Source organism: Pseudomassariella vexata (genome assembly GCF_002105095.1).
Source record: "Pseudomassariella vexata strain CBS 129021 chromosome Unknown BCR38scaffold_5, whole genome shotgun sequence".
NCBI classification, from domain to species: Eukaryota; Fungi; Ascomycota; class Sordariomycetes; order Amphisphaeriales; family Pseudomassariaceae; genus Pseudomassariella; species Pseudomassariella vexata.
In genome coordinates this window covers 302,208-324,158 of record NW_024467960.1, presented here as the reverse complement: position 1 = coordinate 324,158, position 21,951 = coordinate 302,208, and the positions used below count along the sequence as shown (strand labels likewise).

The window sequence follows — 21,951 nt, the reverse complement described above, 5'->3', positions numbered from 1 at the left end:
GCGAATTACCGTGACGAATACGGTAGGACAGTGTAGTCCCCTTGATACTGTACCGATGAGCTGCTACGGCCTGGGAAGAGCCCTGACAGAAAAGCTCTTTAGCGCGTTCGATTCGCTGCTCAAAATCGTCCAGACTATTCTCCACTGGATTAGCCATTTTGTACGTAGATAGGGAGCAATTGCGAGGTAAATTGAGAGACGTCGTGTTGTTGAGGCGTAGAAATTCCCTGCAAAATGGGGGTGCATGCAAAAAGGTGGTCAATGCGGTTAGACCATTAGCTCCACTCGGCTAACGATAAATAAGCTATATTGCAATAGGCGCGGATAACGTGGGATCAAGCGCCACCGTTACGCCCTAGGCCGAAGGCTGTGTAGCGGCAAGTGTGGCTAGGTAGCACAATGCGTAGAAAAGATAACAATCAATACAACATTCACAGAGTCATTAACAGAGGGCTGAGTCCCTCAGATAATAGTATCAGGTAATTCAATTAAGCGGCTAATTACTACACTAGAACGTCGGCTTTGCGTGGTTGAAACGGTCCGCGATTAGTATCGGATTTCGAGTATTAGGGTTATATTGGCACAGGTGCGTAGGGCACTAATACCAAATTGGCCCCCAAGGGGTCTCTAAATACTAGAAGCCATGTCTGTCTTCTTCGTATCCCTCTATACCCGAGACCACAACTTCCAACATTTCGTATATAACATAATAGTCTCTACACAACAAGCTATATTTGGACTTTATTTTGTGTGCAAAATCGCTTATATTCTTCGAGAAATAGCCAAGTGGCAGTTATAGTGTCTGTAGCGATTAATATTCTAGCGGGGTGGTCCCCAGACTTTTGGATCATAGCTCATAGGCTTTGAATCGCTCAAAAGTCACGCTGCATCATGCGTCTCAATCCTCGTGCGATCATTTGTTGGCTTGAAAAAGACGTATTAGGCCCAAGTTCTTATCCACAACAAAGACTTACTAGTATGGCTATTCGCTCCGGATTTGCTCAGAAATATCATCTTTGACAACAACCGCCACCTCACCTCTCAAAATGCCACCCACAGTCATATTAATCCGCCATGGAGAGGCGCTACACAGTTAAGTTGGACCTCCTAGTTGCATATCGGAGTGCACTTTGCTGACCTTGCCTAGACATTGATGATAAGTTCTCTTTCTTATCATTTCTTGGATAATTGCTGATGGTGACACACATGACTGGCAACTCCGCGATCCTGTATTGACAGATGAAGGTGTCGCGCAGTGCAAACGTCTCGCGCAGGAATTGAAGAGCAAATACTCTTTTACGACGGAGGATACTCTCATTGTGGTCAGCCCGTTCCAGCGGACATTACAGACGTTCAGACATGGGTTGGGATGGCTTCAAGAACAAGGGGTTCCTGTGAAGGTCCGCGCGGAATGGCAGGTACGGTATTGACGACCTTTGGTGATTAATCACGTGCTGATGAGAGTTTAGGAAGTCACAGCACATCCATGCGACGTAGGCCTCGAGTTTGCCGAGATCGCGCCGCAGTGGCCGGATCTAGACTTCTCTGAGCTCGATCCTGTGTATCCAGCCAAGACAGGAATCTATCAGTACTCCGAGGAGGTATTGCTTCAGAGAGCTCATTTGGCAAGGTCGTGGCTCTTCGAAAGAAAGGAGAAGTTGGTTATTGTTGTGACGCATTCAGGTTTCCTGAAGAGGACCGTCAAAGGCACCAAGTACGCGAACACTGAGTTCAGAACGTACGAATTCAAGGACAAAAAAAGCGCAAGTCAAGATTACGAGCTGGTCCAAGTCGATGCGAAGCAGCCGACTGAACAGGAAGTTGCAACGCCAGCATTGTAATTAGCTTCTACCGCGGTATCACCTCTGGACGTAGTGCGAGTATGGATCAGACAGGCTTAGACGGTAGAGACGATAGAGACATAATAGTAGCAGGCACCAGATTACACCATTGGATCCGGAGTGCATGGCTGGCTCTGTTGCGTGCTTGGTCGACGTGCCATGTTAAGACCCGTCAGATTTTTCAGAAGATACGTTGCGCGGCGTGGCAATGACGAGTGACCAAAGATGATAGCATGTGGCCGAGATAAACCATGGGAATTCCAATATCTGGGAAATTGGATTCCCTCAAACGAACGGCAAACGATAATCTCGCACATAGATCTAGCTGTGTAGACATGAGGATAGTGTCTGGGAGCCAATACCTTGCGGTAATGATCTGATGTGCTTCGAATGTGAAGAAAAAAGTCATACTCTGCAAAATCGAAACGAAATTTTATGCTGCGGTTGGGTCAGCCACAGGTGGCTGGAGGAATCCATCAGCGCAGTTGCTCACTCAACCCTCTTTGCCTGGCGGCTGCTGAGTAGAAACTACGTCACCAACATTAAACACAATCACGCCGCAAAATTTCTACGGATACCCCTAATATCAATAGAAGCAGTTGGTGTTTGGTGTCCGAAGAGTTACAGCATTGTAAAACTGCGTGAGTCCCGTGATAGGCAAATAGCAGCATGCCGGCGACAACGGCTCTAGCAACCCTGTGGGAAAACAAATCATTTGCTCATGCGACCATCTTAAGCACCTTGATGGCCTGCAGGGTTCATCGCGACATCTATAACAAGGTTCGGTCATTCGGGAGCAACCGCATTGCCTCGACTCTGCTGGTGTACTACGGTATCAGGCCAAAGTTTTCACCTACCAGTGGACCACTGTCAAGGTAACGCTATACTGATTCTTGCCTAGCCTACTCATGGTAACGAAAAGGTACTTCCACCTCTGATTCCAACTTGCTGTTAACGCGTCCTAATTATCGCGTATTCAGCAACTACAATGGGGACTAAACACCTTACAGAAGCGGATCGCCAACGAATTCGAACCCTATATTTCGACGGTGGTAAATCGAAAGCCGAAATTCACACTACTACAACGTTTTCTCTTAATCATATTCAGACAGCTATGAAGGTCCCTTCAAGCCAGGTAGCGAAGAGTTGGCGCGTGCTAGGTGGGGCACGGTACAAACACGCAATAGAAAACTTACCCATGATACCATAGTAGACTTGGATCGTCTCATCGTTGTATACCTGCTGACCTTGGCAACCAAGGCGGTGTAACGAAGAATCCAAGCCCGATGACTTGCAAGTATGCTGGCGCCTAATGGATCACACTAGTATCTAGTCACTCAAAGAATTAGGCAGGTGAAGAGGCTGTGTGCTGCACTGGTTTCCAGCTAGTCATCGGCATCACCACGGGTGAGTCGTGGAAAAGATTTTCCAAGTGTGGACTTATGTCTCAGCAGCATCACGAACGTTTCTCAATGCCTTCTACACGTGTAGAATCTCTTCGCCCTTATTCGTTGAACAACAGCTCGATTTTAGCACTCTGGGGTTGTGCAACCCCACGATTTTGACCATGCGCTGGGCCATGGGCATGCAGTGATCCCGATGGATCCAGACATGCCACTGGTCGGAGAACGTGCCCATCAACCATGCAAATGCTCTAGGTCGGTACCTTTGAACGACAATGATATTTATGTCCTTTGACCAGGCCAAGTCAAAAGGTCTCGTCTTGTCCCATAGCCATCTAGACGCTCGGTTGCTGCAAAATCAACTAGGAAAGGACCCAACGGAACGGTGAAGGGTCTTGCCTGCTGTGGTGCCACATGTCCATTCCCCTATTTTCTTGGTCGATCAAATCGTCAAACTCGCCGAAAATCCGCCTGGATAACAAGTCCTGCAAGAATCGTCATTTCTCAACTCACCGAATCCAACGACGTTGAACTTCCTCCCTAATCCTCTTTCGAACCCCTGAAACCCCCGACTACGCCCTGGCCTCAAATTGTCAATATTTCCATCCTATGCATCCTGTGTAGATTCAATACGTTACGCGTGTTATGACGTGCGACATGAGCAGATTCTTGTTACTGGCTAGCCTCCTTCTGTCAGCTGTCGTCACTGCTGCCCCAGCTGAAGCGCAAGTCGTGCTAGCGCTGCAGGACGATGGAAGCCAGCAGCGCATTGCACAGACGTCACAGCAGAAGCTTCACGGAAGGTTCCTGCATATCACAGGTACGCCCACTACACCATGATCCCAATTCTTATCTGCCATTCTACCGAGCTGGAAAGCAAGAAACTGATATATCACGGCTCACATAGATTTCCACCCTGATGAATTCTACAAAGTGCATACTTCGACCGAAGAGAATTTGGCATGTCACAGAGGCCATGGCTTGGCAGGAGCCTATGGCGCAGAAACGTCGGATTGCGACTCTCCGATATCCCTGCTGAATTCAACCTTTGACTGGATCGGTGCGAATTTGAAAGACTCGATTGATTTTGTCATCTGGACGGGCGACTCGGCGCGGCACGACAGTGACGAGACGATTCCCCGGACCGAAGAGCAGGTGGTGCGCACCAACCGTCTGTTAGCAGAAAAGTTTGTTAGCACTCTGTCAGATGACGAGGGCATGACAATTCCTGTCGTACCGACATTCGGTAACAATGACATTCTCCCGCATAATGTCATGGAGGCGGGGCCTAACAGATGGCTTAAGATGTACTCCGATATCTGGAAGGCTTTCATCCCCCAGCAGCAATTGCATTCGTTTGAGTTTGGTGGATGGTTCTACACCGAAGTCGTCCCAAACAAGCTGGCTGTTTTCAGCCTAAACACACTTTACTTCTTCGAACGCAATGGCGCCATTGACGATTGCGTCCGGCCCTCTGAACCTGGGTTCAAGCAAATGGAATGGCTGCGTGTCCAGCTCCAGTTCCTCCGCTCCCGACGCATGAAGGCCATATTGATGGGACACGTTCCGCCTGCTAGAACATCCAGCAAGCACAACTGGGATGAGACGTGCTGGCAAAAATACACATTGTGGCTACAGCAATACAGAGATGTGGTTGTAGGCTCGCTGTACGGCCATATGAACATTGACCACTTCTTCATCCAGGACACGGAGGATATCGACGTCACTATGCTTGAGAGGAGACCCAAGAAGCCCAAAAAACATAAAAAGAAGCAATCAAAAGGGAGGAAAAAACAGGATGACCAACTTTTCCACATCGATTCAGCCGCGGATTACCTCACGGAGCTACGCGAGCACTGGGCAAAGCTGCCAAAGGCTGCTGTACAAACTCTAGATGAGGTAGACCCCAAAAAGAAGGGGAAAAAGGGCCACGATAAGATCGGTGGCAAATTTGCTGAGCGTTACCAGCTGTCTCTTGTTTCACCGAGCATCGTACCCAATTTCTTCCCAACTCTCAGAGTCTTCGAGTATAATATCACTGGCATTGAAGATACGCCTACTTGGGTAGATGTACAACGGAATGGTGGCAAGCACAAGTATACGCTTCCCACATCAGTGATTGAGGAGATTGGGGTGGACCCTCTCGATGTGGACGAGGAGGATGAGCAAGAGCTTCTGGGGAAAGATGGATCAGAGTTCTTGATCGACAAGAAAAAGAAGGGCAAGAAGCCTAAGAAGCCCAATGATCCTTACTTGGTCATTCCCGATCCGCCCTCAGCGACCGAACCTCCTGGCCCTGCGTACTCGCTTCAGCCACTGACCCTGATTGGTTACACTCAGTACTTTGCTAATTTGACGCACCTCAATAATGACGTGGGCAAGCGCGACATTAAAACGCACGACCTGCAAGCTGAGGATGACGGGCTATCAACGGAACGTTGGCAACCGGGCATGCACAAGGGCAAGAAGCCAGGTCACAAGCCAAAGCCCCTCAACTTTACCTTCGACGTCGAGTACAGCACTTTTGAGGATAAGATTTACAAGATGAAGGACCTTACGGTTCGCAGCTGGATCAACTTAGCGTACCGCATTGGACAAGTTTCCGCCAAGTCGAAAGCGCTTGCAGAAGATTTCGAAGATGTTGAGGACGAGGTCGAGGAGCACATCAACGAGTCTGATACAGACGAAGAGGAAAATGATAACGAACTTGGAGCCGAAAAGAAGAAAAATAAGAAAAAGAAGAGTAAGAAGAAGAAGAAGAAGCACAATAAAGTCTGGCTTCATTTCCTGGAGCACGCCTTTGTCAGCACACAGAAGAAGAAAAATCTAAAGAAGCTAGACTAGGTGCCAAAGAGCTTTAGAGATTCGTTGCTTTACTTCTTGGCCTGGTTTTGAGATCCAACCCCGTCTTGGGGAATCAACTGCACACGTCGGCGTTTTGGAATTGGGCATTTGCATATAGGGAAGCAAGAGGGCAGGGAAATGAAAGATACCTCGGCGTTGTTGCTTCGGTGGGCAGACCGGCACTCTTGCCGCTGGAGGGACGGAGGGATTAGGTTCTTTGCGGTTGTATTGAGTAAGATAGAATAGCATCGTCATCATTGCCATGCGTTGTCATTATTATTAGCATTCATAGGGCGTTTTGCGAGACTGTCGAAATCGAAGGAGCATTTCTAGCATATGCGAGATATCTAGACGTTCATGATATGTCATGTATTTATAACTAGCTATGAAACTAGTGTCATATTCACTCAATCCGAGTCGCTCTCCGGTGCTGACGAAAAGCCATTCCACTCCTCCTCCGTGTCCTCCGCCAACAGCCGCGCACTGGCCGCTGCAGCGTCTTCCTCCTCTTCCCCCTCATCATCCTGCTCCTCAATCTCAAAGGTACCGCAGATATCCCACCGATCGCCAGGCGCTTTCCGGCTCACGTACTTAACAAACTTGAGCGCACCACTATCCCTCAGGACAATGGTGAGCTTGTTCCAGGACGCCGCCTGAAAGAACAGGATGTTATCGTCGTCACTGCTCGACTTGTAGATGGCGGCGTCCTCGGTGGCGTCGTCGTCGCCTGCCATATAGACTTCGTGACCGCCGACTTCTTCAAACTCCGCGGGCTCGGCGGCTTTGCCTTTGCCTCGGCCCTTTCCCTTTTTCGTCTTGCCGTTGGTCTTGGCCTTTGGTTCTTCCTCCTCCTCCTCTTCTTCCGCTGCCTCGTCGGCGTCATCGCCCCAGCCGGATGTAGGCGTGATGCCCAGGTTCAGCTCGAGGCGCGGCTTGCCCTCGTGGCCCGTGGCGAGAGTGTAGTCCTTGCCGCGGCGGAAACGTCGCGCGATGAGGTCATGGCTCTCAACGGTGCTGCTCGTTGCCATCTGCAACCAGCGGCGGAATTGGGGGCTCGGGAGGAACACATTGAGGAGTTCCTTGATGGGCGAGTCATCCGTTTCTTTCAATGCGCCTTTGCCGTCGGCGGACGCTTGGGTTGACTGCATGTAAACGAAGCGGTGCTTGTGTGGTGGCCTGGCAACCTTCCAGGAGCCCTTCTCGATCTCGTCGCTATCTTCTGGTAGCGCTTTGCCGTCAAGTTCTGCGACATAATCCCGCAGCTTGCTGCCAAACTTCTTGCCGAGAAGGTCGGGCAGGGTGATACTTGACTCCTCATCAAATTGCTCTTGGATCTGCTCCAGGGTGTCGGGCGTCAAATAGGTCGGGGCCATGTACTTGAGCAGGAATTCTAAATCGGCTTCGCTGAAGTCCTCTTGCGATCCAGACTGCCGGCTTCGGACGGCCACAGGCTTTGCCTGGGGCATATCGTACTGATCTGGGTTTCCTTGCAGTTGCATCAAACTGCTGTTCTTGGCCGCCTTTTCTTCAGCACCCTCGACGTAGCCATCCTCGCCAATTTGCGGGATATGGAACCAGCCGCTGATGGCCATGCGAACCCTGCCTCCTTGCTTCTTGAGTTGCTTGGGGCTGTCAGCATGGTATACCTCCTCGACGTCGTGGAAGCTCTCCCCGGGCTGAACGGCAAAGAAGCTGAGTTGGTTCCAGGCTGGTGGGATGATTTTTGTTACATCTGGCGCTGGGGTTTTGGCAACCTCTTCTCCTTTCTTCCCTTCCCTAGTATGTACGGGAAACAGGCGCAATGCGCCGCCCCATTCTGGCTTCCACGGGATTTCGGGATCCGTCAGATACAAGATGAAGCTGACCTTCCTGCTCCCGATGACGTCGTCGTGGCAGAGCAAAAAGGATCCGGGTGTGTATATGTTGATAGCCAGGTCTGTTTTCCTCCCACTCAGCGGGCCGCATCCGGTAATGTGGGCAACGTAGTCTCGAAATGCCTGCGAGTACATGGCATCCCGGAGGGCGAGTAGAGAGGGCAGCTTTGCGAGAGCTTCATCTTCGAGCCCATCGAGGTTGGCCAGATCTCCCGACTGGTGGATCTTGTAGATGTCCGTCTCTTTCTGTGTGAAGGAGACATTCTCCTTGACTTCGTCGCGCACGGCGCGCAGCAGCTTGTCGTCGATCAGTCCGTGGATAACGCTGTGTTTGTATGGTGTCGACTCGGCGTAATCTTTTGTGTAGGCATCAAGGACGTTCTTGTCGAAGAGACCTTTTCTGAATCTCTTCTTCGCTTCTTCTTCGCTCAAGGCTGTTGTCCGTACAAGTTAGCTAGCTGTTGTCATTTTGGATGCTGCGGCTGACTTACAAGTCTTGAACTTCTTCTTACTGGGCTTCCGGTTCGCAGCTTGCGAATCCGCCGCCTTGCGCTTCATTTTGGGCAGTCAACGGAATATCTCGAGGAATTAAAGTACAATTACGACAGTGGAAAAGTCAGTTGGCTCCTAAAGTTGGTCACAAAGCCATCGCCAACAGGATCTGCTGATGGGGCGGTCCATCACTTTTCAAATATTTTCCCCATCGAACGATGGCAGAATCGCCCGTTGGCCGCCGCTTTGGAGCTTCGGCTCTTGGGCCACCACACCGCCCGAAACTACCCCTCTAGCCCCCTATCATCCCAACTTTGGAGCATTCACAGCGGCTTCGAACCAGGAGTTGCATGACTGAGGAAGCGCCCAAGATTCCAATAATGGTTGCCGTCACTGCTGACTGGACACAAGCGGCTGCGTCAAGCCATATAACATCATGCGCTATGCACTCTTGACGCCCGTAACTGCTTTTTGACGTCGGCTCTCGAGGTTGGCATATTCGAATGGAACCAACACATTTTGACGGGCGGTTGTGCATCGTGCATTCTATCCAAAGCCTCGTCGTCATTTCATCGTGCACCGGTGTACCAATAAACGGCCGTCTTCCGATACTATTCTCGGCTCGAGGGGCATATTGTTTGGTGACAGACACTGCGGGAGACCAACAACAGGTGCTCTTCCCCCCGCCGGCGAAATGACCATTCGGAGCTCTCGAATCTATCCTTTTGCGCACCTCAGCAGCTAGTAGTTAGGCACAGTTTCTCGGTGTCTATTTCTAGTGTCTTGGCGTGAGGTAACATGCTTCTTCAAAGCCGTGTCTAGCCCGTGACAAGGAGAGCAACAACGTGCCGAATAGCGGAGCACATTTCCAGTGTTGACATCAGGCGGGGAACGTGAATAAAACGGGTGTCGAACTACGTAATTCATATCGGAAGAGGCAAGTTGATATCTAGCTCTAGTTTTTCAAGCTGCAGATTGGTTTCCCTTGTAGGGTGGCACATGAACAGAGTCTCTGCACAGTCGCCTTGCCGGAAATATCTAACGGTTCTCCCGTCGTTGAGTTGTGTTGGCGTACTGGGTTAAATAAGTGCTTACTCAAATACTCAAGTACCTATCAACAGTTGTTGAGTGACCATCATGACTTCAAGCCCAATGGATATCTCCAACACGAGGTCCAAGTTCCCTGCACTGCAACAAGATCAGGTCTTCTTTGACAATGCCGGCGGTAGCCAAATCTTGGGGACTGTCATCGAGTCGTAAGTAAAGCAGGACCCTGTTATCATATCAACATCCAACTCTAACCGGGAATCCAGGATAGCCAACTATTTATCCAGCACCAACGTACAACTAGGAGCCTCATACAAGGTAGGCAAAGCTTCGACGGCCCGGTATGCTGCCGGCGTAGTCGCTGGGGCCAAGTACATCAACGCGCAAGAATCGGAGATTGTCTACGGCTCCTCCACCACGCAACTGTTCCGCAACCTAGCCCACTCGCTGCAGTTCAACCAAGGCGACGAGATCATCGTCTCCCTTGTCGACCACGAAGCCAACATTGCACCCTGGGTCGATTTGGCCGAACGCCAGAAGCTCGTCCTCAAGTGGTGGGCCCCATCAAAGACATCCACCAACCCCAAGCTGGAACCGGCGGATCTTGAGGCTCTCATGACTCCCCAGACGAGGTTGGTCACTTGCACTCACTGCAGCAATATCCTGGGCAGCATCACCAACGTAAAAGCCATCGCTACGTCCGTTCACAAGATCCCAGGAGCACTGCTGTGTGTCGATGCCGTGGCCTATGCACCGCATCGACGCATCGACGTCAAGGATCTAGGAGTGGACTTTTATGCCTTCTCGTGGTACAAGGTGTACGGGCCGCACATCTCGATGCTGTATGCCAGTCGGGCGGCGCAGAGACACATGAGGTCGCTGAATCACTTCTTCAAGTCCGGAGACTCGCTCGAGGATAAGATTGGGTTGGCGGGGGCGAGCTACGAGCTTATGCAGGCTATTACGGCTGTGGTAGATTACTTGTCCCCTGTGGATGAAGGTGTTTGGGATGCTGTCAAGGTACAGGAGCGTTCGCTTCAGGAGACTTTGCTCCAGTATCTTAACTCGAGGCCCGACATCACTGTGTACGGGGAGACGAGTGCGGACGGTGTGGTCAGGGTCCCCACGGTGGCTTTCCGTGTCAAGGGATGGAACTCGAAGGAGCTAGTTGAGATGGTTGAGAAGGATACCAATTTCGGGTTCCGCTGGGGGGCTTTCTACTCGAATAGGTTGGTTCATGAGCTTCTGGGCCTGGACGAGGATGGGGTTGTGAGGATTAGTATGGTGCATTACAACACTGGTGAGTCAACATGATGCCCCTCGGCGGCCTCTCGAGTATACTGACATTGGACTAGTTGACGAAGTGAAGGGCATCATTGCGGCTATTGACAAGGTGCTTTCCCAGAAGAGTTCGACTTGATGATGTCGCTATAGGGTCGATGTCAGGGTTGCATATAATCCATCAAGCGTCATTTTTGGCCATACAAAATAGTTCTCATCTTAATAGTCCGAGTATAGAGAACTCAGAGGTTACCGTGTAAGTGGTGTAAGCTCTCAATGATGATGATGCATCGTAGCCAGCCACATTAGGGACTAACCTCCCGGATACAAGGTATGCTCTTGGTATCTTTCTTTGTAAGTCTTACCTGAGGATAACAAACCTAGAGATACCCTGCTTTAGTCTTCATCTAGCGACGAGTTGAGGCAACCGATGAGATGCTCCGAGGAGACGAATATCTCGTTTGAGACAAATGCCTCTATCTGGGGTTATAACTGGCTACCAGCTGCAATCCGTCGAAGTCATTACTTTTGAGTCGTGGCCAAACACAGCTACCAAGCCGCATCTCAATATCAGGGGTCATCATAAGCCAGAAGTTTTCACTAATTCACTTAGAGCCCGCATTCTCTTTCATAATCGTCCCAAATAATTAGCAAGACCGCTTCTCCTCGTAACATAGCTACAGGTTCCCCGATATTGAGTTGACCGAACTCCTCAACACCGAGATGACCGCTGCCGGGTCCTTAGCGCCAAACACCGCACTCCCAGCCACAATGACATTGGCACCCGCATCCGCCGCCTGGTCAATCGTACCAGGGCCCAACCCGCCATCCACCTCGATGTTCAGCTCCGGATACTTCTTCCGTAGCTCCTGGACCTTGGGTAGCTCCGAGGCCATGAACTTTTGTCCGCCGAAGCCGGGCTCGACCGTCATGATGAGGACCATCTGCTTAGTGTCAGCATCTCCGTTTCCCTATTTATTTTGCCCATATGAGCCAATGTCTCAACGTACATCAGGCCGCTCCATTTCGTCCTCGCTCTCGAGCAACTCCGTCAACACCTCCACCCCCGTCATGGGCTTCAACGCGATGCCGGCCAGCAAACCTAAGCTGTGGATATATCGGATCAGGTCCTTGGGGTTGGTCTTTTCGTCCGACTTGCCCTCGGGGCTCTCGGCGTTACTCGAGAAGGCGGCCTCGTAGTGGAAGCAGTAGAGATCGCAGCCGGCATTCTTGAACTCCTTGACCCATTTCTTGGGCTGTCCTGGATATTAGCCTAATTTCCGATAATAAGCGATTGTGATAATTCACCATACCTCTGCAATCATCATATGACAGTCAAACGTGCCCCGGCCGTGGCTCTCGGTCGGTCGGTCGACGTGTTTCCGGATCTTGGCGACGACGGGCGCGCCAAAGGTGATGTTGGGTACGAAGTGGCCGTCCCTGGCTCGAAAATCGAGTCAGCTACAGTTCTTACTGCCGATCCGCGTTTGTTTCATGATCCCTCTCCAAGCGGGCTTCAAAATTAGAAAATCGATCGTACATAATATCGACATGGAGCCAGTCGGCGCCCTGCTCCATCGTCCTTCTGCAGTCCGCCCCCAGCTGCGCGAAGTCAGCCGAGAGGATGGACGGTGCGATGATTGCCTTAGGTGCCATGGTCGCCGGTTTCAAGAGTGTAGGGTGTCCAGGAATCAGACTGGTAGGATGCGTAGGTAGATAGCTCTTGATCAACAGCTTGCACTTTGCTACAAAAAAAAAGCGCTGCCGCGGGGGCGCTCAGAACGTTGAGCAATCGTCATGCTATAGTGGGGGTGGGGCAACCGTTGCACATTTGATACGACAGGGGTACAACTCAACTCATACTAGTCACTCTCAAATTGTCAAATTTTATATGTCGATCAGTTGATGATTTATTCCTCTTGAGGCCTCCACTTGGTAGTGATTATTTCCGACGAAAAACAACTCAGGACTTATCAGGCATATTGGCCTGTTGCTCAACGGCATCTTTGGCTACAAAAGTACTTTGGGTGGTACAAACCTTGAGGTCAAACGGACACGGCTTCAAGTGAAGGTCAAAGGTGAGGTGATGGGTAGCATTTGCCGCCCCCTTTCTGAAAGAAGATCACCCATCCAAGCAGGCAGTTCAACAGTCAAACGCGTAAGATAACCTGGTCGTCCGAACCTCGTCATGTCTATTGTCCGAATGCATAGCTTTCATCTTTATTCCCGACAAGTATACACTTTTCGTAACCCCAAGTAAGTTCAGGGGCCGATTGAATCACGAACCTCCCCTGACCTTAATCCTCGGCCAGCTCTGGCTCGGCCATAGTTTCTTCCTCTCCATCGTCATCGAAGCTGCCGGCGGGGACCTCATACAGCCGCAGGATGGACTTGTTCGGGTCCTTGACGAGGATGAACTTGCCCTCCTCACGCTTAAGACACATGTCGGCAATCGTGCGGACGATACCCCAACCGTTGGAGAGAGACAGGTTCATTTGGTTTGCGAAGTCGCGCGGCTTCCAGCCGACAACACCCAGGATGACGTGCTTGTCATTGGTCTTGGGGGTAGCTCGAGAAACGAAACTGTTAATCTTTTTGTTAGTGTACTTCGTATGAGGGTGGAGAGGAGCAATGCCACATACCCAACCTTCATGACGTCGGCCTTGGACAGGATGCTCTGCACGGTCCATCGGGCAAGCTTGACGCTGTTGTTCTTCATCTCGGTGGCCACGACGGCACCACGTTGACTGACGAGCTTGGTCCTCCAGTCCAAGGCGCCACCACTTCCTTGGGCCTTGTTGTCGAACTCATTGAGCGCCTTGACAGTCATATACTGGTCTTCACCGCTAATTACATTCTTCTGCACAGCGTCGAGCTCAGTTCGGACCACCAGATATATCGGCTCCTCGTCACTAGTAGAGAGGTCAAACTTCCGGTACTTGTATGCCTTGCTCGCAGGGGGCTCCGATTCCTCGGCGGCGTTGTAAAAGGGGTTTTCGTTGGCCATATCGACCTTTTGGTTTTCCACCACGACTTGGTTGGCAAAGTTGTGGTTAATGTAGGTCGCCTCTTCGGCGAGGGCACCGGGGTGGTTGAGCATGTCCTTGTTGCCTTCCGATGTCTCGAGAGGGGCGTCGGCAGCGTTTTCGTTAACAGTCACCATATCAAGCGCGGCGTTCTCACGCTTGTCCAGGAAGATCTTGTTGCCCTGGCGAACAATGACAATATCCCAGGGGTAGACAGATCGGGGTGCACACATGAGCATAGAGAGGATGCTGTCGGTGGCAAAGATGGTTGCCTCGCCCCTGTCTGCCATCTCTTGGATGACGGGGTCCGAGGAAGTTGTGACATTGTACGTGGCGCGGTCCAGGGCAGTAAGTCTTCGCTCGGCGGCCTTGACGGGCTGCTTGTCGAACGAGCGGTCGTAGTAGTAGAGGAAACCGTAGCTCTCAATGTCCTCTCCTTCATCAGCGTCCAGGTTGAGCTTAAGCAGCCTGTTAAAGTCAATCTCCTCCAGCAGTTTCCAGTCGGCCTTGATGTTGATACTAGCATCGCGGTTTCGAGAAGGCTTGTCGTAGTCCTTCCAGCCAAAGCGACGACCGCCTCGGGCGTTGTTTCTACCGCCGCGGCTGTCGTAGCCGTAGTTTTGTTGACCACCTCGTCCACCACCTCGCTGAAGCGTGCCTCTACCGCCTCTTGTATCCTGGCCTCGACCGCCGCGTTGCCCACGACCACCTCGGGTGAAGACTGCGCCACGGCCGTATCTAGTCTTGACCTGTTCTCTGCTGACGACGGAAAAGGATGCTTCGTCGGCCTCGGCTACAGGGGCAGCGAAAATGGCAGCGGTTCCAGCGCCGTATATTTGCTGATCTGTTGCGGTATTCCTGTTAGCTTTCCGTTGTATTTGGGCTCCTTCCCTCAGACACTGCTTGTCATCGGCCAAGGTATTGGCCACGCTCGTGTATTGGTGATTTTGCCTTCTTTGACCAACAGGGGTTGCCTCATCTCGTCCATCCAACTACAAATCTAGCGGTTTGCAGCTTGTCTTTGGAGAGCAGATGGGGTGTTGGTCCCGAAGCTTCCTGCGGCGCATGATCTTCGACATGAGAAAAGGCTCCTTACCTCGGTAGTTGCGGTTGTACTGCTGTCTTCCACCTCGTCCATCCCTACCGTCCTTGCTGTCCGACGTCCAGTCTGCCATGCGACCGAGCTTATCGCCTTTGGAGAACGGGGCGTAGGGCACGCCATTCAGTGTGGTTTCGGAAACGTTCGCTGGTCCCCATCCATCCTCAGCCGGCAAGGCCGAGATGAGATCGGCCAAAGAAGCCGGCGCCATGATTAAAGAATCGATATCGATGCAGGAGGGTGTGTATTCCTGAAAGTTCGGGAATGATATCCACTCGTGCAAGAAGTGATGGCGTGGTTGCGCTTTGAGGTTGGGTGCCGCGTCGAAATTCTTTTACAATTTCGACTTTGGTGGGGTCGGTGTTTCGTGGGGTTCTAGTTTTGAGTTAGGGAAACGAGAAGCACTGTATACGCACTGTGTCTACCGCATTCTAGATCTGCTCCGCAGGTGTATCACACAGTGTTTCTACGGTATAAAGCATTTGGTCAATGAAATACGTTGCTATAATAGTCTCACATTTGTTCTGGTCTCAAAATATTAGACCAGATGTCCGTTGTCAGCATCGGATAACTGATTCATGCCGTCGAATCGATTGCTGCTTCGTGACTTCCAGATCTTGGGCGTAACGTATTTCATTATCAGAGGTTAAGGAAGTCAATATCATTCTTCGATGTTCTATGATGTGATTTCATCCATATTGTGGAATGTATGAGATAGGAATATGAACAATAGTCTAGATACCATGCTGAAACAACTCACATACACCCCAACCATACAGGGCTCCCGTCGACTTCCAAGTACAATCAACAGTCAAACCATCAGTACACCATCGTGGCCTCTGGTTTTATACAGAATATGGCATTCAATGCGTCTCGAACCTCGAATTCCTCCATTACAGCGCCGAATCTATAATGCAGTCAGCACACGGCAGGCCACGAGATACCCGACACTTCACTTACCCGTAACACCGAACCTTGCCTTGAAGCTCATCCATCAACTTCTGCAAGTCATGTCCAGCCAGTTCTAGCAGCCTTGGGTGGCTCAGGACCATGCCCCAGGCCATGACTGGCGTAATCTCTCCATCCAAGTCCAGCCTCTTGCTGAGATCGAGAAGCGTGTTCAAATCGCCTTTCGACAGCTCCCACGTCTTCAGCCCGTGGCCAGGGGGCTTGGCTGCCTCTTGATTTGAGGATTGCGCATGCGAATGTGAGTGAGACTGGAAACCAAAGGGAACATCGTCGCCCAACTCGGAAAAGGGCTCGGGCGGGCACGAGGCCATTAGTGCATGTCCACAAGGCTCGCCGCCCTGCTCGTTGGCCGATCTTTTGAGTAGCCAAGGCATATGGTCCATGCAGGGTTTCTCGAGACTATATATCGCCGGAATGTTGCGATTAGCTAAACTAACTCGACACGATTTTTCTTTCCATTATCAACATCTCCCCGTTTTACTGTGCACTGGCAGCGGTCTTCTTTCATTGTGGGGGAGGTGACATATAGGCCTTCGAAGGGTCATCGGGGTTCTCGTACGTTAGAACGAAATCTATTCCTGCTTGATCGTAGTCCACGCGACTAGATTGCTGTTGGCTTGCGTTCCGCATATGTTGATGTTGTTGCCCACCCATCGTTTGAGACGACGCCGACATGGTCGGCGCGGTCGATTGTGAGATCAGGGGAGGTGTGTATGCGACTTGTGAGCCAGGGGCAAAGCTGCCTGCGACGCTACTGCTTGAGGTATACCCGAGACTCGGGTTGCTCAATACATCTTCCATGGGACCCGCAGACGCGGGAGATATCCCATTCTGGTGCAGCAGGCTTTTGAGATGCTTGTTCTCTTCGGCCAGCTTGTCTTTGTCCCCCGAGACATTGCTGTACACCTCTTTTAAGCGTAGCACTTCATCTTCAAGAGCCTTGATGTACAGCTCTTTACGCTCGCGATGCGTTCTGCAGGTGTCTGTCAATATATGATCTCGTCACAGGGTAATGGTGACGAGGGTATCCAGACCTTTGCGCCTGCCTATTCAACTCCTGGCGGCGGGTCAGAGCTGGTTTGCTATCCGGCTTTGGCCCTCGCCGCTTGGCAGGTTGGCCATCTCTTGTCGTCTTCTTCTCAGTCAGGGTCTTGAGAATGCCCAGGTTCATGGACGGGTCCTGCCCATTCCCTATTGCGTAACCCCCTTGAATGTTGGGTGGCGAGGAAGACGACGACATCGATTGCGTTTGCTCATACAGGGACCCTAATGAGGGTTTACGGCCAGTCGTCGGCGAATAAAAGTTGGGCGGCGACGGGTAGCTCGCTGCGACTCCATTGTTAGTCATCATGGCCATGTTATGCTAGGGCACGGCCGACGAGAATAACCCTGATCGCAGCGCCCTCAAAATCTGCAACGATCTAACGGGGCCCTTCGTGGGAGATACGACGACTTCAAATAGGCGGGGCTCGGGCAGCACAAACATGGAAGAAATAGGATGGTAGGTTACGCACCACCTGCACCGTAAATCACACGCGATACGCTTGGAAGGTCCCCTGCGCTCCCCTGGCTCTTTCCAAATCGGGTTCCCTGTATTGACGTGCGACGAAGCTCTTTCCAGCCCAGGACACGAGATATAGCTTAGGTTACGGCGTGGGAGATCGGCAGAAGCGGATAAAGCATCAGCCCTACCCTATATTTCATGCAATGATTGCGACTTTGAGCGGGTCGATCACGGTATTTGATAAAGTGATATGAAACGATGTCCTTCGTCGGTATCCGAGGCCCGTGACGAAGCAAACGAGGGGCGATGGCCAAGATAAGGCAGTGTGCACTGGTGTGAGTTTCATAGGTGCTTGACAAGCATGCAGGGAATTTGGACCTGCCGCGTTGGTACGACTCCGGTGAAAAAATACGATACAGATCCGAGGGAAAAAAAAAGGTTGCTCGGTAGACGTTCGCGGGGGGTCCAACGATATTTCAATGTGGATTTTCATGTAAGAAATAGGAAGAATCCACGGTGAGATCTTAGTCTTCTATCAAATCGTTCGTGATCTATAACTTCCTCTTGGCATCGGGATATTTCCGTCTGATAGTGTCAAACTAGATTCGGTATACTCGTAAACCAAATTGTCAGCACAGCGCAAAAATGCTGATGCAAGGGGGTTTCCGAGAGGGCCGGCGTTGTTCGAGTGAGTCGCACGCAGTCCGCCGATCATCCACATAAGACGTCCATTTCATTCGAGCCGCTGTAGTCGTTAGGGAACGAGCGACTGGAATGAAACACCAATTCTCAAGGGAGATGGTGAGGCGCGGATCCAAATTACGCTAGTACTCTAGATAAGTACTTATTGAGCGCTCACATTGGTGCACAGAGCCAAAATGGCAAATCGTTAATCACACAGCAAAACGGCGAATCGTCAGACGTTCCCAGTTATAGAAGAAACATTGGATGAGGTGTTTGGAAGCCGTTCCACCTACCTCTACAAGTGCCTGGACCGACCTGCTTCATAAGAGTGTTAAAGACTGTATGAGATTCGAAAGCTGCAGAGCTTGGCATAATGATGGGAAGTTGTATTGATTACTTAGGTATTCATGCTGATCCAGCATAAGCCCTTCAGCTGGTCAAAATGAAACTTTCGGGACGTCTTATTAGTCTGAACTCTGACACTGTAAAGACACCCACACCTTCAATAGTCCCACTTTGACTTCGTCCGCTCCCATTCCCTAAGTTTTACAACTGTGCGTGACCCGTAGAATCAAAATCACATTTCCAGCAGTAGAGCTCCATGACTTCGTGTCACTTCCAGGACCCATTCTGACCTGGAAAGTTTGACTAGATTTCTTCAGTATCGGGAAGTGGTTTTCCATGACAGCAAGCACTGCAAAGCTCAAATTGTTGTTTGCAGAACTTCGACCCTGCAACCAGTGAAGCTTCATCCACAACGACAAAATCAGAAACCCACTGAGACCTCAGGATCCCCGAAGATTACAAATTGTCAACTGCTCAGTGCGTAATATTTCCGTGAGTTCATGGAGACCTCCTGTTGGGATCACCATGTTAACAAGCTGCAGGCATAAGACTGGGCTGGTTGACTGCATTCAACCCTTTGAAACGCGTGGGGTCCTCACGCACAGCCCGCCATTGGCACAACTGCTCGGACGGGCTGGCCTGCATAACTCAAATCCCGTAGCATCACGAGCGTTCTTCAGAAAGTCAGGGTCTGCCCAGGAGCTTTGCTCGGCACTTCGCCCGATTCTAGAAAGCCCGCAGTATACTCTTAGTCATCAACCATGCCAAAGTCGTTGAGTATCATCCACAACGTACGAGGCGCTGCCATTGTCGCGCCCTGGCTGGCGTACCTAGGAGTGGCCGACTTAGCACTTTCTCTCCTCCTACTCGTGAAGCTGTTCGCGCCGGATCTCGTGTACAAGCTCTCTTCCTACATCGCGTTTTCCGTGTGGAAGTGGATCCAGGTTATATTCGAAAAGTTCAATGGTGCCGAGATCACCATCTCCGGGGATGTTTTGCCCAAGGGTGGGTCGGCCATCGTGATCGCCAACCATGTCAGCTGGGCCGACTTCTACATGATCCAGGCCCTGGCCCTGCGATCTGATATGCTTGGCCGGTGCCGTTGGTTCGCCAAGATTCAGTTGCGCATGGTGCCATTTCTGGGCTGGGGGTTGTGGGCCATGGGGATGCCCATGGTCAGTAGGAACTGGATGAAAGATCAACGTGAGTTGGATCGGGTGTTCAAAGGCATCGTTAGGAGAAAGTGGCCGACTTGTGAGTGCCGGCAGACGTCGATCATCCTCTGAGGCTAACCAAAGCTGTGTAGGGCTTATAAGCTTCAGTGAAGCCACAAGATTTACACCCAAGAAACATGAGGAGGCGAAGGTCTGGTGCATGCAGAATGATCGCCCGCTCCCTAAGCACCTCCTATATCCTCGGACCAAGGGTTTCATTACGACCGTACAACATCTGCGGAAGGCTCCCCACGTCAAGGCCGTCTACGATCTCACCATTGCGTATCAGCATCAGGGTAAGTTCCATGTCGCCCCAGACATGTGGCAGACGTTGAAGCTGCCGAGCATAAGTGCTGCGTGTGGCTACAAGTTTCACATTCATGCGCGGCGGTTTCCTCTAGATGAGCTACCGCAGACCGACGAAGAGCTCGCCAAGTGGCTCGAGCAGAGATGGGTGGAGAAAGGGGAGTGGTTAGACGGCAAAAAGGCTGAATGGTCCACCAGTTGATCCGTCTTCTACTACCGACTGAGAACATAGAAGCTCTGGGGACCGCTCGCGGTGTCGTGGTTATGTAAGCACCGAGAGCCACACTAAGTGATAACGATGCGGCACTCTGAACGAAGAAACAATCAAATCGTCCCCACCGGTGTGTGGCGTCAATTCCTCGAGAGTCTAGACCCGTTTGCCTAAACCGGGTGTTTGTGTAATACACCATCATGGTTAGTTCATTGAAGTCATAATAGATGTCAGGTCGTAGGAGCAACCAGTCTAGGGGAGTTTAGAGTAGGGCTAGTTCCTGGTGAGTGACACGGCGTCTGTGCCCACATTCACCAGGACAACAGTAACCAATAGGTCCTCCTCTCCACACGATGTGCCCTGAAGGCGAACGCCGAGGAGGACAAGAAGTAGCAAGCCGGGATAGATCACCAGAGGTCATAAGAGCGCAGTGTTTCAGTCCAACGGCGGGAGTTGCTATGCTGATAATATGTATGGCCTTTTGCATGTTACTCTCCGAGCCTCTTCAGAAGCTGGTTGGCGTTGTTTAATCAAGTGGATCAAACCTAGACGCCTCAAAGATGTAAAGAAACGAAAAAATAACATAAACACCATCTCGGGGATATTGAGTATCCTTGACATCTCTCGAAATTCGGATGGCGTATATTCGGCATCACTTCACCTTGAAGTACGGCATTGCGAATCTCCAACTCGTCCAACATACTTTCAGCCTGAGCCGTGACGCAGAGCCATTTCGAAACGGCCGCCGCAGGACAAGTGACGTAAAGACAATATAATTATACCGCCAGAGTGGGATGATTCCATCGATCCATCGGTACGCAAGGTGAGGATCGGGACAAAGAATTAAAGATTGTCGTGCTAGAGGTCGGTCGGTCGGAACATGGAAACAATAGACTGGACGTGGCAGCTAGGGATGTGACTTGGGAAAGGCACATGCAGGCATTCTATATCCTGCAGGTAGGCTTCAGCCGTTGCATTGGCGAGTTAAGCTACTCAAGGTAAGTGACCAGAGGAGATAGCAGTACAACAGACGTTGGTGGGGTCCGTCGTTTTGGCAACGGTTGTGGCATGGTCGATGTCATGCCGTCAAGTTCACCGCGATATCTGGGGATGCAAGAGGTTGAATCCAGATTGGGTGAAGGTAGTTACAAGGACCCGTGTATCACTGCTTGTGGATCGTACTCGTAATGCTGAACATCGTTGCAATTGTAGGTCGCCTCGCCCCCCAAGACTCTCGTTGCGGTGTGTGTCTGTGATGGTGGGAGAGTCTTGTTGGAGGTGGCGCAGGACGATAGAGTTTCCGACCTGACCGACTGCTAAAACCCACTATAAACTGCACTTGCTATTGGATGATTGACGACAGTGTTGTATGGGCCGAGTGCAGGATTTCCAAGAAGGAATTGGAGATGCTCGTCTGATGAAGACGAAACAACGAAAACTCTATGTATGGCAACGTAGCCTAGTTTAGTAACCACTCAAAACGATGCCGCTGGATGTCAATCCGATCAAATGCTGTCAGAATTGCTGCTTTGCCAACGAGACTATGCAGTAGACTTTGTATGATTTCCCGTAAGTCTGGTGTACATACGTTGCTGTGCTGACCCATCAGAACTAGTGATGATCAAGACGTCGATTGGCATCATAGATGTGAAGATGGGTTATGTAGAAAGGAAGAACAAAAAAGAAGATACTACGCCCGACAAACTTGAGATGGAGGGCAGACTCAATGGAGAGGGTGTGAAGTATATTTGCGCAATGCTCCAAGCTGTTTGGGGAAACATCTGCAAGTGCTGACCACAGCAACAGCCAGG

General features: G+C 51.0%; 7 protein-coding genes across 7 annotated transcripts; 4 read left to right on the top strand and 3 right to left on the bottom strand.

Moving 5' to 3' along the window:
* The first annotated feature begins 623 nt into the window (after window positions 1-623).
* Window positions 624-1,950, top strand: BCR38DRAFT_428524 (histidine phosphatase superfamily). Its single transcript, XM_040859901.1, has 4 exons — window positions 624-1,092; window positions 1,148-1,156; window positions 1,207-1,418; window positions 1,470-1,950. Exons 1-4 carry the CDS (start codon window positions 1,047-1,049, stop codon window positions 1,839-1,841), a joined length of 639 nt encoding a protein of 212 aa, XP_040716811.1. The 5' UTR covers window positions 624-1,046; the 3' UTR covers window positions 1,842-1,950.
* A 2,127-nt stretch (window positions 1,951-4,077) lies between these two features.
* On the top strand, window positions 4,078-6,444 carry BCR38DRAFT_428521 (uncharacterized protein; the record flags this gene model as incomplete). Its single annotated transcript, XM_040859900.1, has 1 exon — window positions 4,078-6,444. A coding segment is annotated over exon 1 (1,621 nt), but the record flags the coding sequence as incomplete, so codon positions are not given.
* Window positions 6,445-6,495: 51 nt separating this feature from the next.
* Window positions 6,496-8,520, bottom strand: BCR38DRAFT_407850 (2-oxoglutarate and Fe(II) dioxygenase domain-containing protein 1; the record flags this gene model as incomplete). The annotated part of the gene is made up of 2 exons (XM_040858210.1): window positions 6,496-8,396; window positions 8,454-8,520. The coding sequence occupies 2 exons, from the start codon at window positions 8,518-8,520 to the stop codon at window positions 6,496-6,498; spliced, it is 1,968 nt and encodes a 655-aa protein (XP_040716809.1).
* Window positions 8,521-9,591: 1,071 nt separating this feature from the next.
* BCR38DRAFT_407849 (aminotransferase class-V) lies at window positions 9,592-10,921 on the top strand (the record flags this gene model as incomplete). The annotated part of the gene is made up of 3 exons (XM_040858209.1): window positions 9,592-9,710; window positions 9,768-10,801; window positions 10,857-10,921. 3 exons carry the CDS (start codon window positions 9,592-9,594, stop codon window positions 10,919-10,921), a joined length of 1,218 nt encoding a protein of 405 aa, XP_040716808.1.
* A 97-nt stretch (window positions 10,922-11,018) lies between these two features.
* On the bottom strand, window positions 11,019-12,616 carry BCR38DRAFT_428517 (ribulose-phosphate 3-epimerase). The gene is made up of 4 exons (XM_040859899.1): window positions 12,323-12,616; window positions 12,096-12,222; window positions 11,793-12,038; window positions 11,019-11,726 (listed from the first exon to the last, which is right to left on the bottom strand). The coding sequence occupies exons 1-4, from the start codon at window positions 12,436-12,438 to the stop codon at window positions 11,460-11,462; spliced, it is 756 nt and encodes a 251-aa protein (XP_040716807.1). The 5' UTR covers window positions 12,439-12,616; the 3' UTR covers window positions 11,019-11,459.
* A 463-nt stretch (window positions 12,617-13,079) lies between these two features.
* BCR38DRAFT_456534 (eukaryotic translation initiation factor 3 subunit 7-domain-containing protein) lies at window positions 13,080-17,047 on the bottom strand (the record flags this gene model as incomplete). The annotated part of the gene is made up of 8 exons (XM_040861927.1): window positions 13,080-13,365; window positions 13,425-14,652; window positions 14,905-15,181; window positions 15,736-15,814; window positions 15,868-16,303; window positions 16,358-16,377; window positions 16,436-16,849; window positions 16,911-17,047. 8 exons carry the CDS (start codon window positions 17,045-17,047, stop codon window positions 13,080-13,082), a joined length of 2,877 nt encoding a protein of 958 aa, XP_040716806.1.
* Window positions 17,048-19,170: 2,123 nt separating this feature from the next.
* BCR38DRAFT_338696 (acyltransferase) lies at window positions 19,171-20,131 on the top strand (the record flags this gene model as incomplete). Its single annotated transcript, XM_040855636.1, has 2 exons — window positions 19,171-19,663; window positions 19,716-20,131. 2 exons carry the CDS (start codon window positions 19,171-19,173, stop codon window positions 20,129-20,131), a joined length of 909 nt encoding a protein of 302 aa, XP_040716805.1.
* Window positions 20,132-21,951: the final 1,820 nt, after the last annotated feature.